The sequence below is a fragment of the Nuphar pumila genome, chromosome 7 (assembly GCF_984573655.1).
Source record: "Nuphar pumila chromosome 7, dmNupPumi1.hap1.1, whole genome shotgun sequence".
NCBI lineage: Eukaryota > Viridiplantae > Streptophyta > Magnoliopsida > Nymphaeales > Nymphaeaceae > Nuphar > Nuphar pumila.
Window position 1 is genome coordinate 49698719 of NC_143255.1, and position 23111 is coordinate 49721829.

General features: G+C 36.4%; 1 protein-coding gene across 2 annotated transcripts; it reads left to right on the forward strand.

Moving 5' to 3' along the window:
* Window positions 1–15298: 15298 nt before the first annotated feature.
* LOC149832215 (uncharacterized) lies at window positions 15299–22947 on the forward strand. Of its 2 annotated transcripts, none has more exons than XM_090014380.1 (8): window positions 15299–15534; window positions 17581–17719; window positions 18208–18290; window positions 20439–20525; window positions 20624–20772; window positions 20876–21007; window positions 22204–22395; window positions 22670–22947. In XM_090014380.1, exons 2-7 carry the CDS (start codon window positions 17602–17604, stop codon window positions 22391–22393), a joined length of 759 nt encoding a protein of 252 aa, XP_089870506.1. In that variant the 5' UTR covers window positions 15299–15534; window positions 17581–17601; the 3' UTR covers window positions 22394–22395; window positions 22670–22947. The 2 variants fall into 2 exon arrangements, with proteins under 2 accessions (XP_089870506.1, XP_089870507.1); XM_090014381.1 differs by having other exon boundaries at window positions 22757–22947.
* Window positions 22948–23111: the final 164 nt, after the last annotated feature.

Below are 23111 nucleotides of genomic sequence, written 5' to 3' on the forward strand. Positions count from 1 at the left end.
CCCGGCTGACCCGTTTAATAAACGGGTTAGGCGGGTGGGTCAACCCGCAAACCCGCCAACCCGACCCGCCAACCCGTCTGCCCGACCCATCAACCCGCCAACCTGATCCGCGAACCTGAAAACCCATTTACCCGACCCAACCCATTTATTAAATGGGTTGGCGGGTCGTGTCGGGTTACCCGTTTATTAAACGGGTCGGGTTCGTGTTTGCCACAGCTGACCCGTTTAATAAACGGGTCGGGTTCGGGTTGAGGTATGCTGACACGCCAACCCGACCCGCCAACCCGACCCGATTGCCACCCCTACAGTTGCCTACCTGGTTTCAATCTCAGACTGAAACTGCCTCCAAAACAAGCATGAAAGTGGATCCCTATCCGAACTCTACCAATGCTCCCAAACTATCATCTTGATTTGCCAAAGCCATGAACGTTGTGGATTCCATATTTGCATCCATAACTGCCTCCGGCAGGCAGTTCACAAACAGAGCCTTAGACTCCTTGTCAGCTCGAGTAGAAGGGGCAGAGCTTTGTTCTCTATAAGAGATGCTGCGCTGTTTGCACGCTTGTATTGCAAGTATTAATTGGATTCACCTCCCATGCACGTATTTAAGAGCCTCTTGTGAAAATTCAACGTAGCTTTTAAAATGCACCTCCTGAATGGGACAGGCCTTGCAAACAACAGGCTGCAGCCCATCAAGGTCAAGTCCCTAAAACTTGTCCAACACTGGTTGAGTCACTCCGGGGCCTATGGGCTACCAACCCATCTCAAATAAGACCGAGCCAAGCCTGGCCCAGGTTCAATTTTATGTGTTTGATCTGCCTGTTGATGGACCATGGGCTAGTCAAAGGCCAGCCCATCATCTCAGCAGGCCAACCTAAGCCTGGTTCACAGCATACCAGCCAAAACTTTCCCGGAATGGAGCTGCCCAGCCCAATGTCCAGACGCATGGGGCTTGTAAAAAGCTGAGGATAAAGAAAAAAAAAGTTCCCCGGTCCCAATTTGGCATAAATTGATCTCTCCCTCATAAATTCATAATCACTGATAAAATTTTGGTTCTGCTGAATGGTGATGTCATTGTTCCAGGTTCCAATCAGTAAGGCTCACAAAGGGAAATCATGCAACTGCAGGATGTACATGGAACGGTAATATATGAAGCTCCTTCCACTAACATCTGCATCGAGCGAACTTTACAGTATAAGAGGGGAATTTTACAATGCTGTAACAAAAAAATCACCAGTCAGATGTTATGCCAATGGAGGGATGTTTCACATATTATAAACACCCATCTTCCCTTCTATTTCTTTCTTTTCTTTTTGTAAATATTTTTGAGGGTTACCCCATCTTAGTATGAATTTTCCAAAACTTTTATCTAAACTTTATGCTGTCAGCTTTGGAGGTTTCTCCAATATGGAAGCAGCTTCAATAAAAGCTCTGTTCACATTTGCCATGTTACTTCGAAGAGGAAACCATCTTGGGAACAAGAAGTGCTTGGCCTTTATGATACAAGCAAACAATGCATAGCATGGAATGTGCAAGAGAGAGAGAGCATCAGAAGTTACCATAGAGGAGCCCAGGCAGATGATAGGTCAAGAAATGGGTACGGCCACCTATAACAAAGTCAGATTTTCTGATCACTCTGTCTCACACATACATGGAGGGAAGAAAAGGAGAACCCACTGGAACATAACATACACACAAGTCCATATGATAAAGTATGCGATGCGATACCAGGGGAATCGCTGAAACGAAAGAAACATTCGAAAGTCTAAGCTGCCTCTCACGTAAAGTGTACCCCACCTAGAAAATTGAAGAGTTTTACCTCTGGAAGCAAGACTTACCATGCAATTAACTGAAGTATCTATAAGGAGAAGCGCAACATTGATTGCGTGCATACTGTGTTAGGAAAAAGGGCCTATATAAGATGAATCACACATTATGAACTGTCTTAGGTTGAGGCTCACTTTATGTGATCTAGTTTGATTGGGCTATATGGTATCTCATATTTTATGATCTATTATGTGAAGAAACATGGTCGGTCTATAATTCTGCAATGAACTGAATTTGAGATAGACTTCTAATTGAATAATTATTTGGTTATGATCCCCAAACCTTATATATTGACCTTCTCTTCAGGCTTTCCATAACCAACAAGAGATTAAGTCCTCATAAGGTTTAAAGAAAGGAATAAGGCTAGATATACAGGTTCTTAAAGATTATACCCGTTAATGATCTACCGAAGCGCTTATGGATTTAGGTACACTTTCACATTAGGTTCTGTTTCATTTTTTATTTCAATGGTTTAACGAGAACATGTAAATCAGTTCTCTTTAGTTTTCGGTAGATTAAAAAATCTAACAATTGATATCAGAGCAATCATGTTCTCGTTGAATAGTTGAAAAATCTAATATTTTTCAATATATATATATATAGTGTTTCTTTTGGTGGTGCCGATATGGTATGATTGGCGTTAAGGTGCAGACAGAGGAGGGTCGATCGGCCCTTCTCGCACCATTCAGTCGGTGCTCGATCACAGAGAGGGTCGACCGACACTCTCTTTTTTGTATGCCGAACTGGAGGGGGGTCTTCCCCCATCAAGATACCGAACGGAAAGGGCTGAAAGGCCCTCCTCTTCTTTTTCAGAGAGCAGGACAAGCCCTTCCTCTTTGGGTCAACCGAACAAGAAAGGGACGATCGACCCTTTCCCCGTTAGAAGACCGGACGGGAGGGCTGAATGGCACTCCCCCCAATTTTTCTTCTTCTTGTGTTTGGAAGGAGGATACCATCCAAACCACCATCTGGACTGCAGAAGGGTTTTACCCTTTTTCTTGGACTGCCGGACGAAGGTGTCATCCAACCATCTTGCCGGTCGGACACCATCTGCTTTGTTTGCCAGGCGGCGAGAGGGCGGACACCCTTCTAGATTTGAGTTCAATGGCATCTGGGGCCGATTTTGGCTATCGTTGGAGGAACTCGATTCGCCAGCCACCCTAGGGAATTCTCGAAAGCCATTGATTTTGATTTTGGTCATTCGTCGGATAAAGTGTCTTCACCAACATCCTGGACTAGATTCCATCATCACCAATGTCATCTGATGACCAGCGGTAGTTGCTTCAGTCATTCACTGACGAACATCGGCATCGAAGTTTGGCTGACGGGATTATGCATCGGGCTCAGCCTTCAGACAATACACTAATGCGCGGGACCGGTTTGGCCATCAACCGACCCGACTGACTTGGGCTTTAGACCAATTTGGCAACCCTGGCCAGTTTGACATTCTTCTGTTTCTTCTGGTTGTGGCTGACTCTGTGCACATGGTCGATATGGTCGATTGGGCCATCTGATTTTGGTTGATTCATCCTATGTGCACATAGCTGGTTCGACTATTAGGTATAGGGCTGGTTCGATCCTTTAGCAGACCAAACCAAATTGGTTTAGCCTTCAGCCGATCGAACCAAATCCATATTCTGATAGATATTGGTCTCACCAACGAACCAAGCTAGATTTTTCGGGATCTAGTTGGGCTCAGACTGACTTAGGTCTCATTCAGAGGTGGAGCTAGTGACCGGTTCAGTCCCCATTTGGTTGGGGGGGCTGAACTGAGTCAATCCTTGCTAGGTGTTGGTCGGATCAGGTTGGACCTGACCCACTACATGGGCCCGCACCCAACAACAGGTTGTTGGATCTAACCTGGATTAGGTCAGACCAACTTTGGAATCCACGGGTGGGTCCGACCATGTTCGATTAGCAGGACCCGTGTACTATGCCTTATATAAAAAAAATTAAAAAATAAGGATTATAAGGCTATTTGGTGTGCATTATGGGTCATTTTGGCGGTCCTATTTTCGGTTACTTTTTAGCCCATGCACTTTGTTGATTATGCTTTATTTATGATCATATGCATGTGTTGACATATTTGAATGTTGGTATTATTTTTTTGGGTCAAATATTCTAAATTGAATTAGTTGAATCAATATATTGCCAAAGTAACCTTTGTTGTGTAGATTTATTTATTTTAGAATATTGTGATGCATATATGTTTGTGGTTTATATAAATAGTGATCAGCCTAAAGGAAGGTTACTATTTAGTTAAACCCAAATATATACTTTCAGTAATAAATATCAAACAATTATTCAGTTTTTTATGCGAATAATGAGTCAGTACAAAGAAAGGCTCATTGTTTGACAGGACTAATTGTTCATGTTTTGATTACTGAATTGAGTATACCACTTACAAGTCGACACTTCTGTTCAAAGACTGAGTGTTAATGTTGCATTGAGTATCTTGTAATGGAGTTCACCATTGTTTAAATATGTTATTTTATATTATTGCATGTAAAAATGTATGTCAATCGTGAGTTTGTTTGTTCTTTTTTCAATTAATACCTCTACTTGTACAATATCTGCAAATATTAATTTCATCCCTATTTTGAGTGGTTTCAATTTTAAGAACTGAAAAGAAAATGTCATAATTGTTTTTGGATGTATGGATTTGGATCTTGCACTAGAGAAGATCAATTACCTGCTCTTACAGATAGGAGTTCTACTGAAATAAAAAAAACTTTAAGCGGTGGGATCAATCTAATCACATGAGTCTCATGATCATAAAACATGCAATTCCTAAATCTTTCAGGAGCACCATGTCCGAAGAGGTTAATTCCAAATGTTTCCTTGAAGAAATTGAAAAGCGTTTTGCAAAAAATAAAAAAAATTGAGACAAGTACTCTTCTTTTCAGTTTTGTCACAATGAGGTATAAGGGCAAAGAAAACATTATGGGGTATATTATGAAGATATCCCATTTTGCTTCAAAACTCAAGCTACTAAAGTTAGAGTTGCTTGAGGACTTACTCGTACACTTGGTTTTAATATCCCTTCCTACACAATATAGTCAGTTTAAGGTTAGTTACATCTTTTAGAAGGAAAAATAGACTCTTAATTAGCTCATTTCATATTGTGTGCAAGAAGAGAATAAGATGAAGCAAGAAAAGACTGAGAGTGCTCATTTGACAACAACCTCTAAGGACAAGTTTAAGAAAAATAAAAGAACTAAAGAAGCTGCACTTGACCCTCAATCGTAGAAGAAATATAAAAGATATCAGAACCCAAAGTCTAGTTGTTTCTTTTGCAAATGGGAGGGTCACATAAAGAAGGACTGCACCAAGTATCATACCTAGCGTCAAAAGAAAGGTACACTCTTTACTTTGGTTTGTTCTGAAGTTAATTTGACTTCTATGCCCCAACATATTTGGTGGATGAATTCTGGTGTTACCACTCACATAAGTGTGTCTATGCAGGGTTACCTAAGTTGTTGACTGTCAATTGATGCTGAAAGATTCATCTATGTGAGCGATGACAAAATAGTTGAAGTTGAGATAATAGAAACTTTTATGTTACTTTTGAAGATTGAAAATTATTTAGATTTGAAAAAAAATATTTATTATGTCATCTTTTAGGTAGAATTTGGTTTCTATTTATATTTTGGAAAAATATGGTTATTTTTGTTTATTTAAAAATAATAAATTTAAATTGTTTCTTAATTCAAATCTTATTGGTACTCGTTCTTTATCTACGGTTGATAACCTTTATTTGATTGATACTATTGCCTCATTTAATGAAACCTTGTAATTAAGTTCTCATGGTATAAAACGAAAATTAACAAATGAGAATTATGTTTTATTATGACACAAGCGTTTAGGTCATATTTCTAAACAAAGAATTAAAAGGCTTGTGTTGAGTGAAATTCTTGATTCCTTTAATTTCACTGACTTTCAGGTTTGTGTTGAGTGTATAAAAGAAAAATGAATAAACATAAGAAAAATAGGTGCCAAAGAGAGAACAAACGTCTTAGAACTAATTCATACAGATATTTGTGGGTCTTTTTCTACAGCTTCTTAGAATGATCAATAATATTTTATTATGTTTGTAGACAACTATTCTCGTTATGGGTACCTATATTTAATTTAATGAAAAGTCTGAGTCCCTGAATGTATTCAAATCTTTTAAGGTTGAAGTTGAAAACCAACTTGGCAAAAGAATTAAGGCCGTCAGATCTGACCGTGGTGGTAAGTACTATGGTAGATATGATGGATCAGGTGAACAACGTGTAGGGCTCTTTGCTAAATTCCTAGAGGAATATGGGATCATCCCTCAGTATACCATGACAAACACTCCTAACATGAATGGTGTTGTTGAGAGATGAAACAAGACTCTTAAGGACATGGTAATGAGTATGATTTCTCATTCTACTTTACCAGAGTCCATCTAGGGAGAAGTATTAAAAATTACAACTTATGTTTTGAACAGGGTACCCTCTAAAGCAGTAACCAAGACCCCATATGAATTGTGGACAGGCCGAAAGCCTAGTATGTAACACTTTCATATTTGGGGATGTCCAGCTAAGGCTAGGTCCTATAGGCTACATGAAAAATAACTAAATTTCAGACTGGTTAGCTAATATTTTGTTGGTATTCTGAAAGGTCCAGGGGTTATAAGTTTTATGACCCTGTGAATAAGTCATTTTTTAAAATGAGAAACACTTGTTTCTTTGAGGGTGTTGAGTTTGGAAGAGTGATAAAGTAAAAGACATTGCTTTTGAAGAAGAGTCTCTTTCTCTTTCTACACTTGTGGTTAACAATGATCAAGTTTCTATTTCTGACATTGTTTTCATAAATTCAAATCAAGGCAATGCTTTAGATCTGTCTATCTAAAATCAAGTTTTTACTCTTGGAGTTTAAACTCAACAACCTCAAGAACCAGTGCCATTAAGAAAATCTACTAGAGAGAGAAGAATGACAATTTCGGATGATTATATTGTCTTTCTGCAAGAATATAAGGGTGATATTGGCTTAAGGAAAGATGATCCAATCAAGTTTCATCAAGCCACACAAAGTTTTAACTCTCAAAAGTAGATTAAAGCAATGCATAAGGAGATTAAATCTATGAAGAACAATGATGGATGAGATCTTGTCTCATTACCTGAAGGTGTGAAACCCATTGGTTGCAAATGGATATTTAAAACCAAAAGGGATTCAAAGGGTAATGTGGAAAGATATAAGGCATGTATTGTTGCAAAAAGATTTACTCATAGGTAAAATATTGACTGCACATAGACTTTCTCTCCGATTTCCATGAAAGACTCTTTTAGGATTATGATGGCACTTGTGGATCATTATGATTTAGAGCTACATCATATAGATATTAAGACTGCATTCCTTAATGGTGACATTGATGAGACAATATATATGGTCCAACCTGAACATTTTGTCTCAGGCAATGCCAAGAAAGTGGCTTGCAAACTAAAGAAATACATCTATGGACTTAAGCAAGCTTCTCGTCAGTGGTATCCTAAATTTCATCAAGTTGTACTCTCATTTGGTTTTGATATGAATGTGGTTAATGAATGAATGTCTCATAAGTTCAGTGGAAGTAAATTTATTTTCCTGCTTTTGTATGTGGATGACATTTTGCTTGCCAGTAATGATATAGGTATACTGCACGAAACCAAGAGATTTATGACAAAGAAATTTGAAATGAAAGATCTTGGAGATGCCTCTTTTGTATTAGAGATCCAAATATATCAAGATCGTTCTCGGAGTATTCTTGGATTATCTTAAAAGAGCTATATCAAAAGGATTATGAAAAGATATGGTATGAAAGATTGCAAACCATGAGATACTCCTGTTGCTAAAGGAGATAAATTTGGTCTCACTCAATGCCCCAAACACCAGTTTGAAATTAAGATTATAGAATAGATTCTTTATGCATCTACTGTGGGGAGTCTTATGTATGCTTAGGTATGTATGCGTCCAAATTCAGCGTACATTGTTGGGATGTTAGGCAGATATCTTAGTGACTCAGGTATGGATCATTGAAAAGCAGCCAAACAGGTTATGCAGTATTTGCAGAGAACAAAATGTTACATGCTCACATGTAAAAAGTTAGATCAATTGGAGATCATTGGGTATTCTGATTCTGACTTTGTGGGACACCAAGACAGTCGCAGATGCACATCAGGTTATATTTTTCTGTTGGCCGAGGGAGCTATTTCCTAGAGGAGTGCTAAGCAGACACTCATTGCTTTTTCCACCATGGCAACAAAATTTATAGGCATCCAATCATGGAATATGGCTACATAATTTTGTCACAGGGTTACAGATTTTAGATAATGTTGAGAGACCACTAAAGTTATTTTATGATAATAATTCAGTAGTGTTGTATTCCAATAACAATAGGAGCTTATCAAAGTCAAAGCATATTGACATTAAGTTTCTTGTTGTTAAAGAAAGACTGTAGAATGGTCAGATATCAATAAAACATATTGGCACAAACTCTATGATTGTGGACCCGCTTACCAAAGGTTTGCCACCTAAGGTCTTTTACGTGCATACTACTCGAATGTGTGTCTTATCATTTTATGATATACTGGTTTAGTGAGAGTTTGTATTTAGATGTTCTATGATATAATAAAGTTTCTTTTACTACTTTGGTATAAAGTTAAAGTTTTAGTTTCATTATGTTGTGATCTCATTAAAGTTTTCAGGAAGGATCAGTTAGAAATAAGCACGTCTGATCATATTGCATGTACTTTTCATGCTTCACATCCATACCTGATCTATGTCATTTGGTTATGTCGATATACGTGATTATTGATGGGTCTAATTATGTTATTTGTAATGAAGACCATTTTGGTTCTATGTTGACATGATCAATGGATCAGATTGTTTGAGATATCAATTGAGAAGACAATATTTTTGAGCTCATAAGGTTATAATGTATGATTATAAGGTTACATATGTGGCATAAGTGGGAGATTGTTAAGAAAAATCGTGTGGGCCTACATGCGATGAATCACACATTATAGATTGTCTTAGGTTCAGGCTCACGTTATGTGATTTAGTTCGGTTTAGCCATATGGCATCTCATATGGTATTATATGTTATGTGAATAGACCTGTTCTGTCTATAATTCTATAATGGGATAAATTGGAGATAGACTCCTAATTGAATATACATTAGGTTATGGTCCCTAAACCTTATATAATGACCCTCTCTTCATGCCCTCCATAACCAGCAAGAGATTCAGTCACTCATAAGGTTTAGAGAATGGAATATGGCCAGATATACAAGTTTTAGAAGATCATACTCGTCAATGATCTACCAGAGCGCTTACGGATTCAAGTACACTTCCGTATTAAGTACTGTTTTAATTTTAATTTCAATGGTTTAACGAGAACATGTAAATCAATCCTCTTTAGTTTTCGATGGATTAAAAAATCCAACATACTTATCATCAGCTGCAAACAAAATTATAACATAAATTACCCCTCCAAGATAGACATCTCAAATCAAATATGACCAAGATAAAAACACTTTATCTATTATGGTGATGAAAAGGCTATAAATTTTACATACTTTTCCTCTTCTAAGTAGTTCCCTTCTTCAAAAGAAGTAAACAAATCCCCAAGGGGGGTTGCCGTAGTGGGGTGGGGCCTTGGCTGCTAGATGGGTAGTCAAGGTTCTATTCTCATGGGTGTCTCCCCTCTACGGAAGCCAATGCATAGCATAGGCCTCGGGGGCAGCGGTCCTAGCCTCGAACTTTTACGTTGTTGTCATGACGATCGTAGGTATGGCAGGCTGAGCTAGCGTGACTAGGTCTTCGTGTCGGGTGCGGCTTCTTCCGGTTATAAATTCAAAAAAAGAAGTAAACAAAATCGTCAACCTCACTTTAGACATATAAAAAATATTGTACTTGTCTTTGCCTTACTTCTGGCTTTCTTTTTCATGTTTCTTTATTTTCATAAATTTTTAGTCAAATGTTAACCAATGTTAAAATCATATATACAGTTCCATGTAGAGTATCTATTCTTTTTCATATAGTCAAGTAGAGGTCAAGCTAAACTCTACCAGTTCAAATATTGATAAACAAAAAAGTTTAAAATTAAGATCCATTTACATTGGGGAATCATTATGGTGGTGTATCCTTCCAGTTGTTATATGAACCAAGTCTATCCATCTTAGCCAAGAACCTAAGTAAATTATGCATTTCTTTAACATGTTGTCACACAAAACCAATTGAAATGGAAAATTACAGAATTTATCCAAAGTCCATCATGATTAGTCTTCCTTAGATGACCCATTATTGATCTTGACATTCTTATTTAAATCATCAAGTGAACTTATCAAAGAGAACCATAGTGTTATGTCAACATCTTTTTCCCATGTACGATCTTTGACTGTAAACCAATATACCATTTTTCCTTACATAGGCTATATACATACAAACGTCTCGTGTCCACTGTGAGGAGTTCATCTTCTTGCATACATCCACATAGCCTCTACGCACTTGGTTCCTTATCTCCAACTGAAGAATGTAATCTCTCACGACATTAAATACTTCCCATATCATACTATCAACAATTTCAACAAATTTATCGCTCCTTATCTGCAATATCTTTTAAACCACTAGGAAACTGTTCATCAAACATTTGTTCCTAGCATTTCTTTGACCATGAATCTAAACCAGATACTCTTAGAAGAAACTGTAAAACAGTACATTATCAGTCTAACTACCTTGTCATAGTGTAAACATTGCTTTGTAAACAAATTTTTGTTGTTCGTTTGGGTGTTTTGGTTCCAGTTTCTGAATAAATAGAGCTGCATATATCCAGTGGAAAGACAATGAAGACATTCCAACACATTTGGGATAATACATGCCAGTTGCTAACTTCCTTCACAGCTTAAAGATAATGATATTAATAACTAATTGAAAGATGTAAATTACAGAAATCACAAGAAAACAAATTCAGAGATGTTATTGAGTCTTTGTGTCAAGAGCATCACTTACAAAATTTAAGCTGTAATCTTTTGCAGTGAGAAATGGGGTATAGTTTTAAACACAATATGTGAGCATCACAACTCTTGCACTCATCTGTGAAAAATCACAATACAATTTAGGAGAATACCTTAAACTTCAATCCATAAAGGTAATGGTGCAAATTTTCAGAGCAAATATCACGGCTCCTAACTCTGGGATAGCCTTAACATAGACTTCTAACTTATGTGGTAAAGAGGAGTACAACTCATTCCAATTCAGGAGATGACAAACCCACAAAAGTTCATTCTATCTTATGATGCAAACCAATTAATACGAGCTCATAACTATAACATAACATGCATCATACTTTCTTGGTTAAGGCAATCTGGGCTAGTGTTTCACGTATTGGACCATCAAGGTACTAGTATCTTGGCCAAGATATAACTATTGCCACGCAAATGGCATACAACCAACAAAACATTATGCCCAAGGGCAAAGCTCAAATTACCCTTCTAGTATGAGCTTCAAGAACAACACGTCTGTGTATACTCAAGTTTGGACAATAAAATACCATATCAATACTTGGGTCTGGGCCAAGACGTGACACACACAATGATAGTCAACACAAAGGTCAACTCAAGATACCCGCTTGATACCATAGATCAACATCCAATACAAATAATATACATACGGGTCAACACTCGATAACACGAGCTCATGCTCATCAACACCAATAATCCCTTATGCATCATATACAAACAATGCTCTCTTACACAAACCAGGTTACTCTTTTTCCAATACATCTCAACAAGAATTGATTCCATTGTCCATTCATACCTCATTACTTGGTTATTTCCATCAGATCTCTTGCTCAACAACCCATATCCAAACTAAAATTACCATATAAACACATACTTGAAATACGAACCTCAAATATCAATATTCAGAAAACTCTCAATATGAATAGCATGACAACACACTATGCCTATATTTAGTGCACTCTTATACCAAACCGGTCTCCTTTGTACTTTTACAATCTACATCAGTGCATCTTAGCACAAAGTCACAGATCAAAACATGATCGGGTAACAAATCCATAAAACTTAGCACACAATTCAGGATCACCGCAAGATCCAAGAATTACAATAATGTTAAATCATAATCCATGTCTCTAGCATAAAATCCAAGATTTTACAACAAGACCGAGTCCCTCATAATTTGTATTGTCAATACCATAGGGACACCAAATTGATTTGTATCTAGGAACAAAGGTAATTCAGGAATATATTGTCTTTCCAAGTCCCGATGTCCATCATTCTCATGATCAATCATTCATAAACATATAAATAACCTTCTTAGGTTAAATCAATATTACATATACTATGTTTTTATGTAAAACATTAAAAGTTCTTATATTCTGTATGAATTTAATAACATTTTATATGGTATACCTAAAGAAACACGATTCCTTAGAATCTTTTACTATCTGAATACAATTTGATCTGACTTGCTTTGATACCAATTTTGTAATGCCTTGAAAATTCAATGACTTAAAATTTCACACCGATTTTTTTTCTTTAAACACAATGAAAGTTATTTTAAAATAGAAACCTGCTCTGATTTTTAGGCCCGTCATAGGTAGAAAAGTAACATAAACCAAACTACAATAATCATTTTAAAAATATATCATTCAATTGAATGAATATCATAGTTTATATAAGAACAAAACACAAAGACTCTGACATAATTCAAATCAACCTAATATATAACAAAATTTCAATTGAGTCATCGTGTATTGTAACATATGTTCGTTTATCTCTGTGAACCTGAAATTTTTTAATTAAAACAAGTGAGACAACTTAATGTCACAATATGTATTAGTAGACCTGTATCGGGTCTCTAGTGTGTATAGGTTCACATATACAAAAATGTCACAACTCTCATATGCGACATTACATAATAAAACACATTTCCTTTAAACATTTTCTGAAATCATAATTGAACTATGTATTTATATTCTTATTTCATTTCACATAGTAAATTCTTTAACTAAATTGAACCTAATTACATACAATTAATTGAATGCTCATAAGAATTTGGTTGTATCTCATAATCCCTTATGATTTATATATAATATCCAAAATAATGTAATCTAAATAATCATAAATAATTGCTTACATCACACACTTCTTTATAAATATAAAAATTAATTTAAATAGTTAATTAAATAGATAATTATGTATCTACGTACCTATTCTATATGTATGGACCATATTATTATCTTTTAAATTAAATTGTTTTTGCATTAAATGCCATGCTAGCAAACATTTCACATAATTAAGTGACTATGTCAGTTCAATAACCCAAGACACCAAGCTTGGTCGAAACTACATGTATTCAAGCTTTTAGGGGATGTTTATTCAAACATTTTTATTTTTATATCTTACCCCTATGCATGCACCAAGTGTCTAGAATTCCTTCATCAAAGAATTATTCAAGTGGCAAATCACAATGCACAATTGACACACATGTACCTGGTTGGACTTTCCAGCTCTATTACTCGAGTCAGAACCACTAATCAGCTATGGATGAGGGACAAGGTCTTTTTCAACCTTTCTAGACTACCTGGTATTGGGGATTACCTCCCACATTGAGACTACTGGATATGTCCTAGTGTTGAGGATTACATTCCATGCCAAGATTACTATCAAACTTCAGACTACCTGGTGTTGGGTATTATCCCTCACATAGACTACTAAAAATTTCACAAGATTGGTACATGACGTTGGTTCTATTTGACTGATTTGTTGGTCAACAAGTTTTCACGATCAACAAACTCCATAATTATTATTGTAACTTTTCTTATCTTTTTGAGATCATATTCTCAATGCATGTCATTTTTAAAATAAATGCAACCTGCTAAAAAATCACAATAGTTGTACTTTTGGGTCAATACCTATAAAACTTTTCATGTTATCAGAAATACATCAATATGCAATTACATAATTGGTCACAATTGTAATTAAGTACAAATTGCATGAATCATCAATATGAAGCATACATTCAAGCATAAATAGATCTTTGAATAATTCCAGAGTCTTATATTAGCACTTAGGGCTCAACCATAGTATTACATATGATTCAAAGATTATTATAAAATTTTCGGCAATACCTACCCTATTTAGTATGAAAAATCCAAAGGATAATTTAAAAATTTTGGCAAAACTTTCTTTGTATCAAATCATAATTTTTTAAAATTTTTATGGGAACCAACTTTATAGCAAGTCATAATTTCTAAAATTTTTACCATTATCTACTTTATATCAAGTAATAATTTTTGAAAATTTTGAAAGAACATACTTTATATCAAGCTATAATTTCTAAAATTTTTGAGAGGACCTACTTTGTATCAAATCCATAATTTATTTAAATTTTGACAGAACCTACTTTATATGGGAGTATAAATGATATGAATTTTTGACATAATCATTGTATTTTGGTCTATAAAAGAAATCCTAAGAGTTCTAGAGAGAGTTAAGAGATTTTATAAATCCATACAAGAGACCAAATAAGTTATACGGGTACATACTTGATTCTATTGAAATTTCAGCAGTGCTTCCGCCATGTTATCTCAAAATTGTCACCGAATTGGGTAGAACATCCGTTGGTAAAGCTCCAAAAACTGAATTTGTTTGAGCAGGACTCACCCAAACAAATAGAAATTGTCAATAGGTAGAGGCAAGGGTTGTAAAGGTCTCTAAAGAAACAAACTGGAAGAATATCAAGGCCTGAGATAAAAAATTAAGAGAGAGAGGAGAGACTAGCTCTAAAGTAGTGGGAGGGGGTGATTTTTTCTGAGAGAGAGAGCCCCAACGAGTATTTATAACCCAAGAGAGGGGCCTAGGTATCATCTTTCTAAATGCCCTTCTACAAAACTAAGTCCTATACCCCCTTTTTCTGTGATATTATGTCATCGATTATAATCAACTACCGAGGATAATTATTGTTGGCTTTGATATTATTTTTGATGAATAACAAAGACAATAATATAGTCTACTTTAAATATTTTGCCAATGATATTTATCATCGATAATATCTCAACACTCGAATTTAAATATATATACAATGATATTTATTGGTTTATAACTTAATTATCGGTGAAATGATGCCATCGGTTAAATCTGCTGTCGACGATAATTATCATCAATTTTGTATTATTTTTGATGAATAAATACGATCGTCGACCTTAAATATATCTCCGACGATATTTATTGCCGTTAATAAGTAAAGGTTTAAAAAAAATAATTGCCCTCCACCCCGTGGCCACACGAGGGCCAGGGTGGGCACGTGCCCATTCTAACCCGAAACTAAAGAGTAGCACAGGTCAGGGTGGGTAACATCCGGGCCCGACCCACCAGGAGTCATACGCTCTGAGCCTCTGAGACGTACACGTTTTAATACATCGGGTCAAAGCCACAATTTAAACTAAATTAGATTAGGGTCTCTCCCCTTATTTCTTTCTCTCTCATCTCCCTGCTCTCCCTAGGTCTGTTGCCTATTGGAGTACAGAAACACTCTCGACGCCCTTTCGCCTCCCTGTCCGCATCGTCCGCGCCACCCTTCAGCGACGCCATTTTCCGGCGGTCTCTCTCGCTCTCTCTTTGTATCTGATCGGAGACGGTTTAGACATTGTTCGAGCGCACGCCCATCCTTTGTTGGACAAGGTAGGACTCTCTCTATATACATTGATGAGGTTTATCATTTTATTTTTAAAATTTTGATATGCTTCTGTTAGATTTATCGATGTAGCAAAATGGGTATGTGGTGTAGCCCCTAATTGCTCGTTGCTATATACTGAAGATGGGTTTCATCACATTTGTGTGTAAATCCTAATGGAACAGAAAAAGAACAAAAATCCGGCCTAAAATTTTTCGGGTCAAGTGAGTGCTAAGCTATTTGCTTGTGGTTCACCCAAATGTACATAGCAAGGGAGCCTTCCCGTAACAGAGATAGGTGTAGGCAGAAGTACACATACAGGTCATATATAGCTAGGGACTATATCGAACAGATTAGAATAACCCAGAATGCGTTCTTTCGCCTTTGCAACTTCCTGCACGAGAAATGGTTGCATTGGTTTGGCAAATGATAATAATAAGACATTGCATGTGGAAAGGCATGTTAGTTGGTGTGGGCTTGATGAAGCTATTTAGGTATGTACATGTGTGGACGCTGACATTCATGAATTCTTTTAGTATACTTTCCTTAAGATCTTAATGGTTAATTTTATTTTCATGACTTCTTATCCTTCTTTCTTTCTTTGATTTCACTGTTTGTTTTTATGGGCCTGTTGCTATTGCTTCATGTTCATGAAATAACGGAATACAAAAACATTAAAATTAGTTTGCATTGTTGAATACTATTTTAAAGTCTCAGAGAATCTGATGTCACAAGTGTTTGGCACTGAAACTTGTGCTTGCGTGTAGGTGAAATGGGGCTCAAGCTCTGTCACAGGGATTCTTCCAAACAGGATTCGCACCCGGTGCGGTCAGCCGCACTCAGGGTCATATCTGTCCAAAAAAGACTCAGTTAATTTTGGACCCCAAAAAAAAAACGCTGAATGGTAATATCATTGTTCCATGTTCCAATCAGTAAGGCTCACAAAGGGAATCATGCAACTTCAGGATGTACATGGAACAGTAATATATGAAGCTCCTTCCGCTAACATCTACATCGAGCGAACTTTACAGTATAAGAAGGGAATTTTACAATGCTGTAACAAAAAAATCACCTATCAGATGTTATGCCAATGGAGGAATGTTTCACATATTATAAACACCCATCTTCCCTTCTATTTCTTTCTTTTCTTTTTGTAAATATTTTTGAGGGTTACCCCATCTTAGTATGAATTTTCCAAAACTTTTATCTAAACTTTATATTGTCACATTTGGAGGTTTCTCCAATATGGTAAGCAGCTTCAATAAAAGCTCTGTTCACATTTGCCATATTACTTCGAACATTGATATGATTGAGGAAACCATCTTGGGAAGAAGAAGTGCTTGGCCTTTATGATACAAGCAAACAATGCATAGCATGGGATGTGCAACAAACCAACAAAAAAGTACCTGACAATTGAGAAAAAAGAAAGAATGTTGCTGAATAGAACTGAGAGAGAGATTTTGTGCTTGTTTTGGTTGCTTGAAGTTTTAAATTCTGTAACTTTAAGATGAAATGTGATAGTTAGGCCTGCATTTTTCTTTTCTTCTGAAAGCCAAATCTTTTATCTTCTTCAAGTTCTAGAACAGTTTAATGTGTTTGCTTGCTCTCTGATGATTTTGATGGATGGGTTGGGACAATGGAGCCCTTGGTTGATGTCCTGATTTTGTAGAAGAGTTGGTCTCATTTGGGGAGCTTTCTCACTTTTTTGGTTGTTTTGATGGATGGGTTGTGGCAGTGGAGCCCCTAGTTGAGGTCCTTCTGAGTCTCTACAGGAGTTGACCTTGCATAGGGAGATTCATTCTAAGTGAACCGTGTATCTATTCTTGATAGATGATAATTGTTCTACTTTACCCTTCAGTTTTCTTCTATTGGTTGTAGCTGCATGATAATCACTTGTTTGTTATAGGCATCATTCATCGTTTGATAATTGGTCTCAGTTAATTATGTCCTTTTATTTTGATGATTTGGGCATTTATAAACATGAAGACAAATTGATGAGTTATTTTAAATCATCTGAGTATCGAAAATTTTAATCTTTCTCCATATATATGTAGATCCAATCGATAACGTGAAATATGAGTCTACAAAATGCAGCTATGGAGAAATGGAAGGAATTGATTAATCATCCAACACCTCTGCAACTTTATATTGCTTTGGCCATATTATCTCTGACAACTGTGGTGATCTTGTTATGTAAGTGGTCATCTCTATTTCATCTTTTTGTCTGTTTTATTATTTATTTTCCTCTCTTAATGTGTTGGTTGCACTTTTATTCAGTTAAATGATTGACCTAGTGTTCATCATAGACATTGGAATTAGATTGTTGGCTTCCTGGTCACAGCACCTTGTTAGTAGGTCCGGCAGTGCCAAGAGTCACGTCTGACATGGATTTGACCCATTTTCTATGATCTGTTGATCCAATGGATCAGATCTGTTTCAATTGAGTTTTTGCACTTTCTGAAAATATGAGATCTTACTGTATCTGATCTTTTTTTTTTCTTTTTGTTGAAGTTTCTTACCCTATCTGATCAGACTACAAACCTGGTAGGGTCATATCTGGGCCCAGATCCAACTGCATGAGCTGTAGTTGGATCTTGACAAGGATGCTGACTTAACCCACTAACAGCTATACCCATAAGCATACTCTTAGATGATAATGTTATATCTTTACTGTTTTGCAGCCCATTTCTTAAGACGAGCAAAATCCAATACCATAGTTCTATCTGGATTAAGTGGCAGCGGCAAGACTGTAATTTTCCACCAGGTTAGCTTTCATGTCTCGCATCTGTTCATTATGCTATTTGTTATTGTGATTTGTGTCTACTAGCTCAATCATGAAATCTCCAACAACCATTAGACTAGAAAAGGAAGTTTGGGATTTATGCTCATGAGCATATCAATTAATTGGTTGCAGCATTTATGTTAGTTTTGAACTTCTGTGCCTCTTCCATTTCTATTAGCTGGCTTTGCTAACTTGCTATAAAATCATATATGGTTCTATTCTACTACTAAAATCTGACTTGCCATTGATTGGTTATATAGGTGAAACTTTGGTTTTCAAGAACCAAAATCTATGTCACACGGACTCGGCTAGGGAGGCGCCGCACTTGAGTCGGCATGCCTCGACACGCGTGCGGACACGGACATGGCCCGAACTCAGTCAACGCCGAGTCGGACTCGGTCAACGAGTCGAGGCCGAGTCCGTCCTTGTTTTGGACTCGGTCAACGTTGACTGAGTCCAAAAATATCCATTTTAGGGCAAAAAACAAAAAAAATGATCTTTATATATATATATATATATATAGCATGAGTCTCAAACATAAGCCCCATCAAAAATTATTTTCGAGGGCAAAAGTGGAATTTGCAAAGTTTGTAAAAACACTCATGCTGGTGCGGCAGTGCCAAACTTTAGAGGACAATATCCACATATATGCACACATTGGATATACTATTATATATATATTTTAAAAAATCTCTCTCTCTCTCTCTATATATATATATATATAGCCGAGTCCCCGTGTCCAAAATTTTTAAAATTGCGCCTCACCCGTGCCGCACCCGCACCCGCACCCATGTGACATAGACCAAAATACAAAGTGAAGAAATCAGTTTTCATATGTATACTGTAGTCTTTACGGCACTAAATGATCTCCTTTTTGTACATTGGATTTATATTTTCCAATTTGTTATTTTATGTTGAGAACTAATAGGTTATGCCATAGATGCAATGGAAGGTTCTCGTTAGTAGCTTGTCTTTTTGCTTAGTGATAATTGCCATCTTTGAAGAAGGTGTGGGTTTAGTATTAAATCTTCCATTTGTGCATGGTGAAGCATGTTTGATCTTTACTGAATCTCCTAACATCCTATTTTTCTTAACCTTGTCAAAGTAGGAAAGTTTCTTTCTACTGTTCATGCAATTCTATCACAATTATCTATCAGGGTAACCTTTTAAACTGTTAGGATCCTCTGCTAGATATAGGGATACAGCCATTTGCTGAAGCTTTCCATTACATATAGTATATAAGGGGATACTGTGCATCCATAAAATGGAGCCTCTGCATGACATAGGAAGCATAGTCCCTTTACGTAAAAGATTCCAGTTGAAATTGAGTAACCTTATCATTTTAGCACACATCAATTCGGTGATATCACCAGGTTGTTCTGTTCATCCAGAAATTCATGCGTCTTCTCTGGCATGTGTTTCTTCCAGGTGTTTTTTTGAAATCTGTAGAGTAATGAGACAAATCTTCCATTAAGGGAAAATGCATGGTCTAAGCAAGAAGAGAATAAAATAGGATTAGAGTATGTCCTGACTTTCACATTTCTCTTGTGACTTTCAGGTTTCAGCTTAGATACAAGTCTCGTCCTTGACGAAAAGACACATTGCTTGTAATCAAATAAATATGTTGTTCTGAATTACTGTTACATCAAAAAATACATCCTCAAGTTGTTGGAATGACCTGAATATCTACTTTTATATCTGCGAATGAGGTATCCTAACATAACTGGGTTGTGTTACTGGAAAATGGGAAAACCATTTTAGGGCTGTGTGACTAGTAGCTGATGCATTTTATCATTCAGTGAATAAGTGTACCTGGGGTTGCATCAGCTCTGTGTGAGGGTGTGTTCACACAACGATGTGATCATGCATGCATGATTATCTACACACACTGGATTATTTCATTATTTATTTCTTTAGTTGTAAGGCTGAAAGACATCCTTCATATTTCACTGAACAGCTAAAACATATTTTGTGCTGGCGAATATTGCAATTCTCTTTGCTTTCCATCTTTTGAATTTACTTCTACAATGCACTTTCTCATTTTGCTAGTTTCTTCAAATGTTGTGCTGGATCGATAGGGTTTTCTTATAGCTAATTTTGGAAAAACTTATTTCTTGTTCTTTTTACAAGCTCCGAGATGGCTCTTCGCACCTAGGTACAGTTACATCAATGGATCCAAATGAAGGAACTTTTATCTTACATTCTGAAACTGAAAAGGTAAGCTTATTTTGGCATGATATAATTTATATGTGTACAAAGATAATCTTGTAGTAGTGGAAGTAGGAAACAGCCTCACTTTCTTTTGGTCCTAGCAGAAAGGCAAAATCAGGCCTGTGCATATTGTTGATGTTCCTGGGCATGCTCGGCTTCGACCAAAACTTGATGAGTTTTTGCCTAATGCAGCTGGGGTTGTTTTTGTTGTAGATGCTCTGGACTTCTTGCCAAATATTCAGGCTGTTGCAGAGTAAGTTTAGGCCTTAGTTTCTTGTTCTCTTTGAGTTTCATTATTTTATTGTTCAGTCATATCCAATAAGTAACCTTGATAATGTTTTTTTTTCCTACTGAAGGTACCTCTATGATATTTTGACGAAGGCAAGTATTGTGAAGAGGAAAATCCCAGTACTTATAGTATGCAACAAGACTGACAAAGTGACAGCTCACTCCAAGGAATTTATCAGGAAACAACTAGAAAAGGAATTGTATGACACTTTTACCCTATTTTTCATCTGCACTCTATTTACAACATGAGATCCAAAGGAGAAATGCCTATAGCGTTTAATGACATATTTAAAACATGAATAAATTTTTATTAAATATTTTAAATTTTGGGAACACTTTTAAGCGATTGAGCCTACGAAAATGTTGCTTGATTTTTTATTCTTGCAAGATTCTTCAACCTTCTGTAGGACATTAGAATCAGACACCTTAAAACCTATTAAAAACTGTTCTAGGATGGACCACAGTTGAATTCTATATCCGTACCTTCAGAAACAATTAAAAGTTTCTTTATGATGGAACACCTTTCACTTGATTCATTTACTTTGTGAGTTTGATACCTATTCCAAATAGGGAAAGTTGTGAATAGATGACAAGCATTCCATGCTCCTTTCCTACAATTTGGCATGCAGAAGCCAGTCTTGGACTCCTGATTCTTTCTTGCTGCAAGTTCTGTTCTAAATCTAACATTTGCTTAGTAGAATTTTTAGTATCAGTTCTGCAAGTTCCATTCTAAATCTGGAGTTAGAATTGATTTCTGATTTTGTACTCTGGATGATCTATTCAAGAATTTTGTGATAGCTTCTGCTGTCCATATGAGCTCTTGGTAGCATGGCCTCAACATATATTATTCTTATACTGTCTATTTCTCTTTGAGCCACTTGAGCATCACAAGATCGATATGCAGACCTTCATTTCTTGTTATGCTCTATGTGCAACATATTGTGGTACTTTGCCTGTAGCCAGTGATTTATGAAAGAATAGGATGAGTTCTTTGTTTTCTGAATGTGTTCTATGCTATTATTGATATCATAAGAGAAAAGCATAGATATCTTTTAGTATAGTCGGTGTCTTGAGCTGTGATATGAATCCAATGGGCCGAATAGTAGTTTGCTTTTAGGGCCAATATGGAAGCAATATCATAGCATGATTTCATTTGTTTAGAAATGAAAAGGCAAAGTATATTTTTGATTCAGGTAGGCTGATCTTTAATTGTATTTTCAAGGGTGGATACAGTCTGATGTTTGAGATGTTTGTTTCTTTGAACCCAAGACCCCTCACTAGACTCTACCATCCAACTATCTCGTTCAACCTGAGGTTTGACACATTTTCAGAAAGACAATTGTTATTATATACATGCAACTCTGATTCTTCTTTTTTTCCTTTTGCTAATGTACAGGGACAAGCTGCGTGCATCAAGAAATGCTATCTCTGCTGCTGACATCACTAATGAGTTTACGCTTGGGGTAACAGGGCAACCCTTTACATTTTCTCATTGCCATAACAAAGTTATGGTGACTGATGCCTCAGGCATCACTGGAGAGATATCTCAGGTTGAACAATTTATCAGAGAGCATGTGAGACCTTAAGGGTGAGTTGAGTTTGGGGCATTAATATCTTAACCCTTTTTATGGCCAAAAGATGTTATGGATAGTATATACATCATTTGTTATACTGTCTGTTGTCCGCATTCCTTTGTGTCGTTCCTTTATTTAGTTGCTTTCCTTTCCAAGTGTTTTTGGACAAGCTGTTACACTTTCATGCCTTGGTAAAATTGTCCAATTGCTCCTCATCTTTATTGAATGAGAAACAATTCCATATTCTTATGTTCCTAAGGGTCTTTTTATGATTTTCGAAAATGGCAGACTCTGGTTTTGATATGCTCTCATTTCCCAACTTGGGTCGTCAGTGGATTGATTGATAGTCTACAATTTGAAACATGGTGAGAGCAGATTCTGCTGGGCTGCTTAATTTCCATCTTGGTGTTTCATCTGTTGTACTCCTTTTTTCCCCCCTTATGCAATCATTGGAAAGTTTATGACCGTCTTCCATTTAGATTGACCATGTCTTCAGGAAACCTCTCTGCAATGATTTAAGATTAATATTTTAATCTAATCTAACAATCTCCTTGGGTGGTTAAAAACAGTGGTTTAGTACCAACTGTTTGATTTCAAGGAGGTGTGTGTTATTTCTTGATCAGCGGTGATTTAGTGGTCTAATACTAACATATAGTGCAAATCAGTACTGATTCACGCTGACAGTTTCACTGAATGCGTATTTCAAATATGAAAGATCATTTCTTTGATG

Excerpts from the sequence above, each read along its gene's own strand:
- LOC149832215 (XM_090014380.1), top strand. The coding sequence starts at position 17,602 with ATGAGTCTACAAAATGCAGCTATGGAGAAATGGAAGGAATTGATTAAT. Across the intron at positions 20,526-20,623 it reads TACATTCTGAAACTGAAAAG|AAAGGCAAAATCAGGCCTGT; the intron begins GTAAGCTTATTT and ends TGGTCCTAGCAG. Across the intron at positions 20,773-20,875 it reads AATATTCAGGCTGTTGCAGA|GTACCTCTATGATATTTTGA; the intron begins GTAAGTTTAGGC and ends TTCCTACTGAAG.